At 54.5% G+C, this 15,513-nt stretch overlaps 1 protein-coding gene across 1 annotated transcript in view; it reads right to left on the bottom strand.

Annotated features, from left to right (window-relative positions):
* MYT1L (myelin transcription factor 1 like) overlaps positions 1-15,513 on the bottom strand; it is a 338,636-nt gene that overhangs the window by 126,703 nt on the left and 196,420 nt on the right. Inside the window, exons 6-8 of the mRNA XM_079110560.1 lie at positions 5,143-5,197; positions 4,967-5,000; positions 4,683-4,745 (exon numbers count right to left, since the gene is read on the bottom strand). Of these exons, the coding sequence (XP_078966686.1) occupies positions 4,683-4,745; positions 4,967-5,000; positions 5,143-5,197 (152 nt within the window). The remainder of the gene's footprint in view (positions 1-4,682; positions 4,746-4,966; positions 5,001-5,142; positions 5,198-15,513) is intronic.

The following is a 15,513-nucleotide window of genomic DNA, read 5'->3' as shown; positions in this document are numbered from 1 at the left end:
CTGGGGTGCTGGCTGAGTGTGCAGACTCTCGGGCTAAACTATGGGTTGGATATTTTGTCAGAATCCTATGCTCGACAAATGAGTAATTAAAAAGCAGTCGTGAATAGTAAATGTAAATGAAACCTATTAAATGCCAGAATCAATTCAGAAGGACCACAAAACACACGTGTAAAGAGGGAATTGGAACCAAGATTCCCCCTCTCCTCTCTCTCTTAGGCATTGCAAGCTCATGCAAAAATTAAAAAAGGAAGTAGTAAATCCACTCCAGTCTGCATGTAACTGTTGCAGTTAAGGTTGAAATTCCAATCCTGAACATTGCTTACTATTATAGTATAGTACATTTTAACAAATGTTGCTTGTTTGTACTTTAAATTTTTAGTGGGAGATTTATTGGGGAAATAGAGAAAAACTCCAAGCACAATGAGCTGGCCTTTACTTTGGGGCTGAGAGCAGACTTCGGGAAGTGCCTTGGTCCTCAGCTCCTTAGAGCATCCTTAGCATCAGGCCATGCAGACCCTGAGCGGGTGGCCCTGCCTCCTGACCAGGCAGTGGCACATACTGGAGCAGCCATGGTGCAGGTGAGAGGAGGGGCTTGCCACACGCCCTGCTCTGTCCACAGGTGCCAGTCTTCCACTGGGTGAACGCCATTGGAAAGGTGGGGAGGGTCCCACACCCAGAGCTTCCCAGCTGCTGGTGTTTGGCGGCCGGCACTGGGAAGAGCTGAGTGGCAGCTGAAGCCCATGCTGACCTCTGCACTGGGGTGGGCGTGCTCTCAATGGGCCACCCGCTTGGGCTTGGAGCCACCGTGGAACCTTCCCTGCTGGACAAGTTCAGGAGCAGAGCACAGAGCCACTTCCTACCTAATCAGGTGGCTTCCAAGTATCCAAATATCCCAGTATCTCCCACACCCCATTCAGCTGACGCATCTCTCTGGGTGCCTGTGAGAGCTCTTGTCTCTAGCATTTCAAAGCTCATGGGACCCACAGTCAACCTTCCAGGGAGGGAGGTAGTGCAGACTTGGAGGTTGCAGTTACCAGGGCACATCCTTCCTGGGCTCAGGGACCTAAGCCCAACTCTGGAACCCTGGGGGACTGAGGTGTAGTGTGTGCCTCTGAAGGATGAAGCTCTGGAGAGACCCAGGTCTGAGATGCATGAATACGTCTAACTACGTCCATGTATAGCCTAGTAAAAGGCTGGGTGCTGGGTGCGAAACACTGAGCTGCCTGCACAGCAGTACAACAATGTGAGCTAAAAGTAAGAGGTCAGGTTTGATGTACACAGAAGAGATGGAGGTTGCATCTGGGTTCATGATACAAGAATTGCTTCTAGTCCTGATTGTAAAGTTCATGGTGTTTTTGTGATATTTATATGCTACTAATATGAAATCTCAGTTGGGAAAAGCAAATGGCAAATTCATGTGTCCAGATACTAATGACTTTCTAAAGATAATATATGTCATATTTATAACTTTGTAAAAGGCCCTTCTCTAAGAAAGTCACCTGCATTAGGGCACAGAAGTGTTGACTGAGCTTGAATCCCTGCCAACCACACTTTGATATCCCAACAGTTATCATCAATGCTAAGAGGAGCTGATGTGATGCTGTGTTGGCTAATTGGAAGGCCTTGGTTTACCTTTGTGGCCTGGGCTGCTAGAAGCCTCAGCTAAATGTGGTACAATACAAACCTGATACATGCTGGACTTCTACATTTAACTGCAGGTGTACAAAGGCTTACCAGCTACTGCAAATACTTTATGAACTGTCAACACAAATAAATACCTACAAATACCTTTGGTTTAAAGGCTTTGGAATTGATGTAAAATATTCATGAAACAAACCCTTTCTCCTACCCCCCTGGTTTTAACCAGGATCTTAAATTCTCTTTCAAATTATTGTTTCCTCTCAGGTTTCATCTGGTGGTTGATTCTCCTCGATTCCCAGTTTCTTACAAATCCACAACTCTCTATCCTTCACAGAGGAAAAGCAAGCCAGCCATCTGTCCCCACGGCTGTTACCAGAAATTTAAAGGAACCCCCCAAATGTGACCAGGATGTGGGTCTAGACCCCATCAGGGTAGGCGAACATGATGCATGACACCTTAGAGATTTCCTTTTGTTAAAGCAAAGGACTGGAAAGTGGGTGACTTTATCACGCGGCTATTATCCCCAGGGATGCCTCACACTGGTGGCCCCAACATCTGCCCCAAGCCACTGCCTGCCTCTTCTGAGGGTCACTTGGCCATGCCAAAAGGGCAGCTTTCCACTCGACCACACCTAAGGGGACGCGTGAGCACGATGAACTGTGACTTCAAGGGGGATACATTTGGTGACAGTTTCATTTTAAAAGACTAAAGAGTACAGGTGACTTCCCCATGGCCAAGGCTGAAGATCCTTTTTCTCCTCTGAAAAACCTGAGGTCCTAAGGTCCCAAGCCACACCAGGGATACCAGCACAGGCCAGCACTATGACTGCTTTGGGCAGTGCAAGCAGGTGACACAGCACAAGTAGCTATCTCTAGAGTAAACTTCACAGCCATCGAATCTTTTAAAGCCAGAAAAAAAATAAAACAAAGCCAGATGTACTTGAAACCTTCAGAATCTCTTGAATTAGCTCCAGTTATAAGACGCTAATATCCGCGAACCTTCCGACTACAAAAGGCAGCAATTTTTCAGCTTAAGTAATTGAATGTCATTCTTTAGCTAAAAATTACTGATGCTGTGCAGGCATAAAAATAAGCCTTAGGAAACCTCCTTGGTATCTCAGGGAGACTCCTCCGGAAGTCTAGGCAGTGGCCTCGCTTCGGAACGGCACTGGGTTCTGCACAGCAAGTCTGCACTAGCCTTGCACCAGGGACACAGGGACACAGTGTTGAGCCTCTTGCCCAGCACCATGGACACCTGGTGGCACAGGGGGAACGAGAACCAGGTCTGCATACTGGGAAATGGGAGGCAGTTCATTCCCTATTATATGGCACCTAGTCCCGATGGAGTGTTTCCATGGAAACACTGGGAATTCTAATAATGACGCGAGAGTCACAGTAAAAATGACCATGATGCCATTTAAAAGCAGGCAGAACCTGTGGGCAAGAGTCCATCATGGCTCCTCCTGTGAGCCCCCAGCTGGCCTGATTTGCTGCATGAGATTCCTGGGCCTCTGTGACCTCGCCAGCACCAAGCTCAGAGGATGGCATGGCCCACCATCCAGTCCTACGGCAGCAACACACAGCTTCCTGCAGGGCACATCCATCTGGTCCTAACGAGTGCACCTTGGTGAGGATGGGGGCGTTTAGGGAGCAGTGCGGAGCAGAGGCAGACGCCCTCTGTGTGTGTCTGGTGCTGCAGGGCCACAGGGCGCCATCCATGCCACTGCAGTCCCATGCCGGGAACAGAAGCCAATGAGTGTTTGAAATAATTCTTCGTTGTTTTTCTGCAAAACTGTGGCTATGCAATTATATCTCACTTATACTCAATTAAAACTTTGTAGCCAAGTGTAATAACTGCTTTTTGTAACAGAATGCTGAAGTTTGAGTATCAACTCATCAAGATGTCGCTCATGGTGTGCTGACCTGCTTCTGCTGGAAACAACACAGCTCTGAGCGTCTAGATCAAGAGCTCTGTGTGGACTTCCTGGCCAGGCAGCAGCGCACTTTACTTACGTCAACTATGTGACTCATGCCACAAGAACAATTAAAAATGAATTAGATTTAGTAATTTAAATTTAAAAAAGTTCCAGGGGAGAAAAAATGACCGGTGACCCTTTGGCAAGTGACCGAGTGGCAGAGAGCCCTTCCCTGATTGACACTCACAACCCCGCCCCTGCTCTGTTACCACGACCCTGGGGAGGAATTTGTAATTTTTTCCTTTGATTTCACTAATGGACATCCAAAATAATTGCTTGATTTCACCCATCAATTACTGTTCTACTGGAAAGGAAATGGACACGAGGCAGGGGGACAGGTCACCAGAGCCACCGCTGCCCTGTGCAGGATTTGTCGTGTGGACCTGGCCACGGAGGGCTGGTCAGGACAGAGCGAGCTCAGTGCTCCACCAAAGTCCCGGCAGTTAGCTGAACAGCTGCAGCAAACTCTGGCTCTCCCTGAGGGGCCCAGCCACGTCCAGTCACAGGAAGAGGGGCCTGGACGTGCCTGCAGACATGGGAAGTCGATGGCTGTTGCTGTGCTGCCTGACCAGCCAGCCACTGACCACTGGCCACTGTACCATCTGCACACCCAACATAACTGTCCCTCACCCCCGAGTCTGGCTGGTGGGATGGTCCCACCTTGCACCCTGATGTGCCCTCACCCTCCGGTTGCCCAGGTGCCAAGCTCAGGCTGTTTCCCAGGTCCGTAGGTCACATTTCAATTAACCCCGTATGGTCTGCTGTCCTGCAACTACTGGGATGAACGCATGGGGAAGGAGGAGCGAGCCCTCCCCAGGCCGCCCGGCTGCCCGAGCACTGCATGCTGAGCAGGTGTCCTCAACGTGTGTGGCCCTCTGGGGCATCACCAGTGATGTCTGTGAGGGCTGGGGTGGCGGGTGTGTGCGCACCTACTCAAGAGGCAGAGACTGATCTCTACAGAGCTCGGAGAGAGGAGCATGCGGTCCTCCCAGGGCTACCCGCATCTCCACCGCCAGGCCGCGCAGCCAGGCACCGCAGACGGCACAGCAAGCAAGGCAGGCATTACCTTCTGTGTCTCGCGTACTTGCCACTGACATGGCCACTGCCGTCACAGCCAGGAGTGGGACAGCTGCAACAGGAAAGAAGAGGTTACCAGCTGCCACGCACCACGGCATCAGAGGAGGCGGCGCCCAGACAGGCAGAGGATAGGTCTCTGCGCCCCAGCCAGTCTCCAGGGCAACATCGTCAGAGCAGTGGGGCGTGGCGGGCTGCGGGCAGCTGTGCAGTGCCTGCTGCAGGCGAGGAGGTCTGCGGGGCTAGTGGGGCAGGCCCGCACCACGGAGCACTGACCTGAACAGCTCTTGTATGGCCGGCTCCACGGGAACTGCGGAGAGATGAAAAGAGGTGAACTGAATCGCCTGTCACAGGTACCCCCAGGAAACACCAGCAGGTGTGCTGGGGGTCAGGAACACCAAAGCGCCTGCAGGACGCAGGTGACCGCGGCCTCGGGGACGCAGGGGGCCTACCTCGAACCCCTTTGGACCGTGTGCGGTGGCGCTTCTCCTCGGCGTCCACGTCCATCTGGGGATAGATGAGCAGCGTCAGAGCCAGGCCCTGAAGCGGGGCGGGCAGGTGTGGGGCGGACCCCACCTGGCATGCTGTGCATGGGGCTCGAGTCCCTTCTCGCCCTGCGAAGCGAGGCTGCACAGGGCCGTGGGAGACAGGCTCGGCTAGCATTTTAGGGTTAGTAAGCAGACCCTGATCTCCCGGGAACATTTGGTCAGGAGGCCTCTGCGCTCTGCAGTGGGGCAGATGTCCAGGCACCCTGAAGTGCGGAGCATTTGCTCTTCACAGGGCCGTGATCAGGACACACCTGTGTGATTCTGAGTTGTGCTGTGTACCAAGAACGTGGCAGATAGCCATTAAGTCTACGAGAAGGCTAGAGAAGGCCAAAGCAGGTGTGCCTTCTCCCCGCAAGTGGAAAGCCTGCCACGGTGGAGGGTCAGGAGGAGAGGGGGTGCTGCAGAAGGACATTTCCTACTGCCAGGCGCGTGCCTGGGGCACCGAGCCCCTGAATCCAGACATGTGGGTGGAGGTGCCGCCGGCACCCTGAGCAGCCCCCGGTCCTGGACGCGTGTTCAGCCTGGGACTATGGCGCAGCCTGTGGAATTCGAGGGCAGCACGGGCAAGGTGGCAGGGGCACAGCCTCCCGAGTCTCAGGCCGCCGGCAGTGGCAGGAAGCTTGCTGTGTTATATCCTATGGAAACCATGGGCTCTGGGGCCAGTGCAGTCGTCACAGGACGAGGGACACAGAGCTAATGGGGCCAAACCCTGTTCTCCCAAGGAGTTCAGAAAGGAGCTACATGTTTTTGTAGGGGAGAAGGGCTGAGGAACATTCTCCACCTTGGCGTGGTGGAAACGCTGGGGAGCAGGGAACCGGAGCTGACATCTTCCTGAGCGGTAAGCGTTAACTGGGGGTTCAGGAGAAAAATGGACACTATGTGGTGGATGTGCCAGGCAGAGGTATGAAAGACCCCCAGGAACTGTGCTTCTGGGAACCCAAGCTGGACCTGGGGTGGTGGTCCGGCTCGCAGAACTTCCTGCCGGGCCTGAGTTAGACCGTTCCTGAGGGCAGCCCAGCCCCCTCAGCAGCCTCCTTGCTAGCTCCACTTGTCCACCTCGGGCCCAAACCCTGCACCCATGGCCTGGCTGTGGTTAAGGAGAGAACTGACTGACCTGCTGATGTCGGGGCACTAAGCTGAAAACATGGCTCGCCCCGCCTGCCCAGGAGACTGAGTACACATGGTTTTCTTCCCTGCATTGAACTCTAGGTGCTTTCGGGCATTCACGCGTTCAGGGGCGATGCTACTTCTTTCCGGAGCTGGAGGACTCTTCTCCCACTATCACTGACTCGTGAGCTGCTGGCTCCCCTCCCCGCCCCTCCTGCTGCATGCTGGATCCCACCAAACGTGGGGCTGCTTTCAGACTCTCTTCTCCTCCACTCCAGTGCTGATCCTGATTTGGTGACAGTGGCTCAACACATATGATAGATCCTGCAAGTGACTTTAGGTGGTTTTGTACTGAACTTCAGAACTTTATTTTTTGTGCCAACAAAAGCCACCAGGAAGGACATATTGAAGAGAGCAAGTGTCCCATTTTACAATGTGAAACTTCACCTTTGGAAGCAATTTCATTTGTAATCTTTGTCTTCCCCTTTCTCCCCATACACTGCATGCTCTCCTCCAGTTGAGCCTCAAAGAAGAGAATATAATATTTTAAATACACTCAAATTTCATAAATTCAGTTGTCATGGTTTGACTATAAAGTGTCCCCCAAAGCTCCTGTGCTAATGCAGGAGGTGAGATGGTTAGATTATGAGGGTGCCCGGAATGGGTGGTTCAGTCTCTTTGTGGATTACTGATTTGGAAGGACAGTTGTCCAGGGAGTGACTCTAGGTAGGTGGGGAGGCTGGAGGAGGTGGGTCACTGTTGGTGAGCCTCTGGGTTTACAGCTTGTGCCTGGTCTTCCCTGTCTGCTTCCTGTCTGCCATGAGGTGAGGCTCTCCTCCACCACACCCTCCAGCATGACACTCTGCCCACCTCAGGCCTGGACCAGCGGGGCCGTGGACCACCAGGGACTGGAACTCTGAAACAGGAGCCCAGACGAGGTTCCTACCCTCAGGTTCTCGCCAGGGACTTTGGCCACAGTGGGACAAAGCTGACGGAGATAAGAGTGAGGCCCCTCGCATTCTGGAGGCCAGTTTCTGAGGTCCTGTCCTGTGTGCATCACAGGCGTGGTCCAGCGGGCGCTGAGCTTGGTCTCTCCCCTGCCATGTGGCCCTTCCCAGGGGACCAGACGAGAGGCTGCCGTGGACCATGGGCTGTATATCCTCAGGCCAGGATCCCAGAACCGGAGTGCCAGCACCCCACCCTCCATCCTCCAGGAAAGAGTCGTCCATTCTGCAGCCAGTCAACTCTTAGCGCCTGCTGCTCAGCTTGGCTGTGCCACTGTTGCTCGGTGCCATCAAGAGGGTAGACCAGAGGCAGGCGGAAGCCAGGGTCAAACCAGCGAGCTGAGTAATGGGAAAGAGTCACAGAAAGGCGTGGGGAGGAGCCAGGAGCCCGCTGAGTGTGGTCCAGGTACAAGGTGCCCGAGCTCGTGTGAGGGGCAGTGCAGGGACACTCGGGTGGAAGGAGCGAGTCGTGACGGGGTCGTGAGGGTCTCCGCCTCACAGTGCCCTAATTCACCCGAGTGGATGAACCGGTGGTGACGGCAGGCAGGCACCACGTGGCTGGGGGAGGCGGGTCGCAGGGTGTCCTGGGTCTGTCTAGTCCCTGGAGAGTGGAGCTCTGTTCCTGACTGAGCTGCTGCTTCCCACACCTCTGCCGTGTCTTCTGCCTCACTTCAGGACAGAGCCATGGAGTCGAACACCTCTGGACTGCGACCTCTGAAACTGTGACCCCCAAACAAATCCCTGAAATCGTTCTCGTCAGGTCTTTTGTCACAGAGGCAACAAAGCTGAGCGAAACTGCACACGGTGCTCTGGGGGTGCCACCCCCGGCTTGCCGGCCAGGTGACCCGGCCAGCTGACCTCACAGCACCATGCTGTTCAAAACCGTCCTCCAGTGCCCATGACCCCAGCTGCCTTGAGGTCAAGGCAGGTGGCTCGAGTTCAAGGCCAGCCTGGTAGCTTAGGGAGACCATCACAAAATAAAAACCAAAAAGGGCTGGAGATACCCTCCAGTGGCAGACCACTGACCTAGCACATGTTAGGCCCTGGGTTCCATCCAAAGCATCCCCAAAGAGAGAAGGAGGAGGAAAATGTGTCCACATCTCCACTCAGCCTCACGCAAGTTTCAGCTAATAAAAATCCATCCGCAAAGGTCAGGAATCCAAAATGATGTATTTTAATCATCCTTGATAAGTGTTTAGAGAGAGTGCTACAACAATTTAAAATCATTTTCCAAAATATGGCAAAGTCTTCAGCTTTTAGGGATTTTAGTGTAAGATGGACACAGTGATATTTAGCATTTATGTGGATACTCACAGTAAAATAAAGGACAGCATAGTAATTAAGAGTTTGCCAAGGAGTCTAGAAAGACCAAAGGGTGTCTGGTTGGCAGCATTGAGAGTTGTGATTGTTGGATTCCACTTATCCAACCACATAGGGTGGAAATGGGGGAGAGCAGGCAGAAGAAGTACAGAAGCACTGAGCAGGCTGCTCAGGCCTCCCCGGGTAACTGGGTCCACGGCCATCAGTGAAGCCCATGACGCAGCCTCCTCTCCTGGGCCAGCAAGCGTAAGAGACCCTGAGACAGACCACCAGAGCTCCCCAGCAGGAACAGGACAGGCAGCCGACGTGCACACACTCTGGCCTTCCAGGAATGGCCATCTCCAGCTCCTGACAACTCCATTCTTCTCAAAGGGAGACGATTTTGTGGGTAGCCTTCCTTAGAAATGAAGGACAATTTAGGAATTGGTACAATTTGAAGCCACTGAGATGAGATAAGGAGGCTAGCTGTTCTATGAACTGGTCAGTAGTATTCAGTGAGCTTCCAATATTGGCATGCGGAAATGTTTTGGGAAGTCCTCATAAAACATGGTGTTCTCAAGATGCTGCTCCCCTCTGGATCCGTGTGTCTGACCATCCAGTGTCGAAGAGCAGGAGGGTCCATGTGCAGGTCAGGTTAGAAGGTGACTTTCTGGGTCTTAGCACCTTCTTGGGGCCTCGGAGCCCTGGGCACCAGTGACCTGCCTCGGGCGGCTGATGGTTCCCAGACAGGCTATTTGAAGGGTAATAGCTTGGTGCCAACACTCAGCTATGGGTGAGAAAAATGAGCAGCTAGAATCAAAATCTACATGTGCCTGTGTGTCTACTCTGGCCTAAGGACCTCTGGAAGATCTTCTCATTGCTGTGGGGCCCTGGTTGTGTGTACCCACAAAAATTCAAAGTGGAAGAAGCGGCCTTTGAGATACTGCTTTAAAGCCAAATTCCTGGAAATGCTAGGCCCCTGGGAGTTTGCACACAAAGCTGGGCAGGGTGGCCGAGCAGTCCTGGATGACAGTGGGAAGCACCTTGCTCTAATGGTGCAGGACTGTGGACTGGCACTCAGCACAGGAATGGCCCTGAGCCCCTTTCAACAGCCACTTTGGGACACGTTAAAAATAAGGCTATAAATCCTGAGAAAATAGCCATCAACATGTCATCGGTTGCAATAAAGATGTCATGGAGCAGGTGGCCTGCAGAGCCAGGACTGGTCACCTTCTGTGGTCAGCTGGCCAGTGAGACACCAACAACAGAGCACCAGGCAGAACTGACTTCCGGGTGCACCTGGCCTCCTCCCGCTCACCAGGATCTCTGTGTGTGTGCACATGTGCCAGCGTGGAGGGACAGAGCCGGCATCTGGAGGCAGAACCAACCACCAATGTGGCATTCACTTCACCCTAGTCCTTTGGGCACAGGAAAAGGGCATAGCAAAAGGAAAACAGGACTGTACACAGTCGGCAGGCACTGTGCCCGAAGGTGCTGGGCTGAGCACTACCAAGCACTACTGATAGTCTTACAACCCTTTTAAAATCTTTCATAATGCGAGTGAAGAGCTGCACAGGGGCTCTAAGCACGTGCAGCCGGGCGGGGACTGAGGTCAGGGGATCCGGCTGCAGTCGTTGCTCATCTTGGGTCTCAAGGGGAAGGCAAGCTGAGGCATCTTTCATGACTGCCGAGGACCCCAGAGGGTTCTCCTTGAGGAAGTGCCGGGCATCCTGTGTGCAGGGAGGGGTCCTCAGGTCCGTGTCTGTGGCTGAGCATGTGACAGAAGCAGTGGGGCTGCGGGGGCTCCCGCAGGGCTGGCCCTGGACAAAGCGAATGGCGTTTGATTTTATTTTAATGAGGAATGACACCATACTTCATTCACAGCCATGGAAGATGCGCTTTCCAATCTGTGTTTTTTGTGCCATGGCAGAGGGGAACCCAAAGCCCCCGTGAGGCGCATTTGGGGAGAAGTGGAACAAGAGCCCCTTGATTTTCCAGGAGTTCTTCCTTAGGCCTGGAGCCTCAGCCCTGCTCCTAGAGGCCAGAGGAGGCCAGGGAGGCCAGGGAGGCCAGGGAGACCAGGGGAAGCCAGGGAGGCCAAGGAGGCCAGGGAGGCCAGGGAGGCCAGGGAAGCCAGGGAAGCCAGGGAGGCCAGGAGGCCATGGAAACCAGGGAGGCCAAGGAGGCCAGGGGCCTAGGATGAGACAGAGCACTGGGGGCTGCTGGTCCATGCCAGCAGAGAGCCACCCCCAACTGAACTGTCATCTCTGGAGGTACTGGGTTTAGTCTCCACATGTCGTCCTCAGAGTGGAGATGGGTAGTGCAAGCCTCCTCGACCTCAGAGGACACACATCAGGTCTCTAAAACTAAACTTTCCTTTTTTGGTAAAACAGTGGTTGCTTTTTTAGCCCCAGTGCAAGAGTACAAAAATAAACTGCTATCTGCATTTTAAAATTTGGTTTTCAGACATCCTTACCTCATGTACATGTATGACTGCTTGACTGATGGGATCCTGCAATATGTACAATCAGAAAATGCGATTACACTCTATTTATGTGATCTATCGAAATGTACATTCCACTGTCAAGTACAACTAATTAGAACAAATAAAATAAAAACATTTTAAAAAAAGAAGATCTGGTTTTTTGGAATTTGAATGTTTCTCACTACTCCTCCTTTGCTTTCTGGGCAGGAAGCTCTGGCTGGAGTCAGTCTCCAGACTCAGGACGGGGAGCTATTCTGCAGGGTGAGCATCTAAACTCTGGGGGCTTGAATCCAGATCTGGATTTCTGATTTGCTGGAAATGCAGTGACCTGGAAGTGCTACTCTACATTTCTTGTGCCCACAGCCCAGAGGGAATGACCCCCCCAAGGATGGCTGTCTGCCCTGTCCCCAAGGGTGCCAATCCAACTTTTGCTGCCAGTTGGGCTCAGAGGACAGCTGGCCCACGGTGGCTGCACTCAGGTGGGAGTACCTTGAGTGCCAGGGTTCCTGCGTCTCGTCTAACCTGAGACAGTGGCTCTAAAGCCAGCAGAGCCGATGCCAAGTGCCGGAGCTGTTGGCGAGCCGGGGCCAGTCTGCTCTCTGTGCCAGGAGGTCCCTGATCGTCCGGGGGTGGTGCTTTGTCCTGGCTCTTGTCCCAGGACGTGGTGAGGCTGCACGTCGGGTGTGGCAGTGGAGGGCCTGGAGACCCCAGAAGCCGTGCATGCTGCCGCTGGGTGTGAGTGCTCACCCAGGGCTTCGCCTTTACTTGCTCCTTGTTCTGCTTCTTGGGATGATTCATTCAATCGTCCTTCATCTTACAGGCTTCCTCAGGCTGGCAGGAGCCTCTGAAGCCAGCAGGTCTTGCTTTCGCAGGCTCCTGTGAGGCAGCCATCCTCCAGCCAGAGCCACGTCTCCAGGACAGAGACCACGCTCCCTTTTGTGACTTCACCGCCACTACGAGCGCTGACAGCGGGGACGCCGAGTGTGGCGCTGGCGGCTCAAGCTCGGGGCCTTGTCCCGGGTAGCCGCCGCCCTCTAACAGGGGCTCTCCAGACTGCAGGGCCTCGATGCCCTCCACCACTCCCGTGTGCACAGCCCACTGCGGAGGTGCCTGGTGCCCGTGTGCAATGCAGGGTGGAGACTGGAGCTCCTTGCAGAGGCAGCAGCCTGCAGGGCGGCCTGGCTGTGGGAGGCTGGGCAGAGCAGCGATGTGAGTCTCCTGCACATGAAACTGCTCACCCCCAGGTGGTTGGGAATGGGAGCACCTTCCAAGAGGACCCAACGCAGGGCTGGGTGCACCATGGAGCTGAGAAGATGCTGCCTCTCTTCCCACCACAGTTTTCAAGGTGCGGCGTATCCTTCCAAAGGGATGAGAAGCAGAAATGCTGTAAGATCCAAGATATAGATGATGACTGCACTCGCTGGAGGTGAGGCAAAGCCCGCTGGCCACTTCAGTTCCCTCCTCCCAATCCCAGCTCTTCAGATACAGAGAAGTCTCCGTAGCGTCCACAGCGACTCTGGTGCCTGGAGGTTTAGTTATAGGTACAGAATCTAAGCAGTGTGGGGTGAAGAACACAACCTTCTTCTCTAGTTCAGAGTCATCTCCTGCACCCTAGACAATCCCTCTTAGTCCAACTAACTGGTTTTGCAGGCGTTAGACTCCTAAGTTCAGGAGAGAGAGCGGTTGATCCTGTCTTCCCGAAAGCAGCAGCTGGGCACCAGGGAGGAGATTGGGTCCTAGGAGAGTTGGCTCTGGGACCTCTGTATGCTGGGGGCAGTGCCACCCCAAGAGAGTGCAGGTGGCCCAGACGGCAGCCCCCAGCAGGCTCCTGGCAGGCTGTGGCTTGTTTGATGGACGTTTGCTGAATTTCCTTGCAGATTGTGGTGGGGACGCCTTTCTGACCACATGGCGGGCAGTAGTTAGGAGCCGCCCATGCTCCATAAAGGAGCAAAGCAGAGTGGACTGAAGACCAGTGTGGCTGGGCACAGCCTGCTGGTGGGGCCTGCCTGGCATGTGTGCGCCCGGGTTCCAGTGGCAGTGTTGAGGGAAAATGGTAAACTAAGGAGCATTTAGTGACGGCAATCGGTGTTTTCAGACAAGAACGGCCTGAAACAAATCACCACCTCCAGGCTGCGGGTGCCTCTGAGATCAGCTGGGCAGGTCACATGGCTCCACCCAGGGCCACAGTCGGTCCAGGAAGGTTGGCTGGTGAGCCCCTCCCCGCTGCCCTGCCAAGGGCCGTGGGTACATGGCCTCCAGGGGCTCAGGCCCTCTGTCCACCTCGCTGCCTCCTCACGCTGGGTCCCCGTCCACTGTGGCCACCTGCAGACTCAGCAGTGAGGCGGCTTCATAGGTGGCCTCTGCCTTGGCGTGGTCCCGGGCTCCTCCCTGTGCTGAGTGAGCAAGAGACCCTTAGGCAGGTGGCGGGCGCTGAGGAAAAAGGCTCTTAGGAGCAGCTATGAGGGAGACCGTAGACCGTGCCCAGGACGCTGAGGCCGGGCGTCCTGGCTGGGCAGGGCAGGGCAGGTGGAGGCCTCACACTCACGCCCAGGTGCCGGGCCCAGCAGGCCATGTCCTTCCTCTGTCCTAGGTGAGGTTCCTGAGTTCCCGGGGCCTCCGTCCTCTCTGTCCTGTGTGTGAAGTGGGACCCACCTGTCCAGGGAGGTGGGGAACACGGAGGACGACATGGCTTTGAGGGTGTGTGGGGAGGACCTTTCTGTGTGAGTGAGCGAGCGAGCTGAGGCTGGCGGGCTTCAGTGCAGACACCGCCCATAGGGTGCAGCGTCAGGACCCGCTCCACCCTTCTCCAGCATCTGCTCTGCCCCCTCCCCAGCCTGCCTCCTGCTTCTGGCCAGGTCCGGGTTCTGTCCACACGTGGACCCTGTGACTCATTTCGCAGTTGCTACTTACTAAGTGAAGTGATCTCTCCTTTCTCCTGGAATCTTGAGATCACAATGGACCGATTCCCTATCAAGCCACTCAAGGAGTCTGCTTTCGCTCTCGCCGACCTCCCTGGACATGGTGATCCTCGCTGGAGCCTTCCGGGAAGCCTGACTGGTGGCATCCCCAGGACGCCCTTTCTCTGTGGCTCCTGTCCTCCTGCACAAATGTGTCCCTGCAGTCCGCTCCTGTCCCAGCGTCTGGTGGAGGCTCCGGGTGGCCCCCTGCCGACGGCCCGAGCTTCAATGTCCTCTCTTCCTGCAGCATCAGGGCCAGAGTAGGCTGAGAGCGGTGTGGGCTCTGGCTCGGAGAGCGGGGGGAGCCTTCTGCCAGCCTCAGCCTCACCCAGAGGGAACAGCCTGGCTGCACAAAGACAGGAGCAGCGTTTCCTGGGCGTGGCTCTCTTCAGCAGGCCTTCCCCCGACTTCCTGTGGCTTGTTGTTTCTCACTTTCCAAAGCCCCCTTCCTGCAGTCAGTGCCCAAGGGCTGAAGGCCTGCTTGCAGAGGCTGTGGCTGCTGTCCCCAGCGCTCAGGCTGCGCCTCATGGGCCCTCCCTGCGGTCCTCTCCCGAGGGACACTTCGGTTGATTCATTTCATCTATTTGCTTTATTCCACTACAGAAGTAAGTCCCAACAAACACGTGCGTGTTTTCCTAAAGCATGCTGTCAGTGTATCATTAAATGTGAGAGTCCATGTGCTCTTCAGTGATGCCCATCATGCCTGTCTTTAAAGTCATGCCGTCCCTCTGTCCCTGGCCTGTGACCAGTGAAGATCTGCAGGTCTTTCCCTTTTTCTGAGTAAAACAAATTTCTCCTTGGTCTCTCTCTATCCCTAATGAGGTCAAGGACTTTCTCAACATATTCCTTCTAGGAATATGGGAGCTTCGAAGTATCCTAGTGACTGCCCTTCCTTCCTCCCTCCCTCTCTCCCTTCCTCCCTTCCATTTTTGTGGTACCAGAGATTGAACCAGGTCCTCCTGAATGCAAGGCCAGTGCTCTGCCACCGAGCTGCACCTGGCCCTTGTTATTTCATCCCGAGACAGACTCTTACTAAGTTTCCAGGCTGGCCTTGAACTTGTGATCCTTCCAGACCTCAGCCTCCTGAGCAGCTGGGAGTACAGGTGTGTGCTTGTACCTGGCTATTGTTTTCTTAAATAGTTCTTTCTTTTTTTCTAGGATTAATTTAAATAGTTTTTAGGGAAAGAAAAATGCTAAAAGCACTAAGAGCAGAAGAGTTAGAGAAGCCTGGGCCTGCGTGGTAGGACACTTGGTCTGTGGCACCCGCATTCTGGAGAAGAGGCACACTATTCACAGCACACTAACAGGGCGGAAGTGCTTGGGGACCACCTGGGGCACAGAGATGAGCTTGGGGGAAGGGTGGTTGGGATGTTGACAAAGGCACGCGGATGGCCCCCTGGGCCCCGTGGGGGCATCACCCAGG

Source organism: Sciurus vulgaris, assembly GCF_902686455.1.
Source record: "Sciurus vulgaris genome assembly, chromosome: 14".
Lineage (NCBI taxonomy): Eukaryota > Metazoa > Chordata > Mammalia > Rodentia > Sciuridae > Sciurus > Sciurus vulgaris.
The sequence above is the reverse complement of the archived record's forward strand: the minus strand, read 5'-3'. Positions and strand labels throughout refer to the sequence as shown.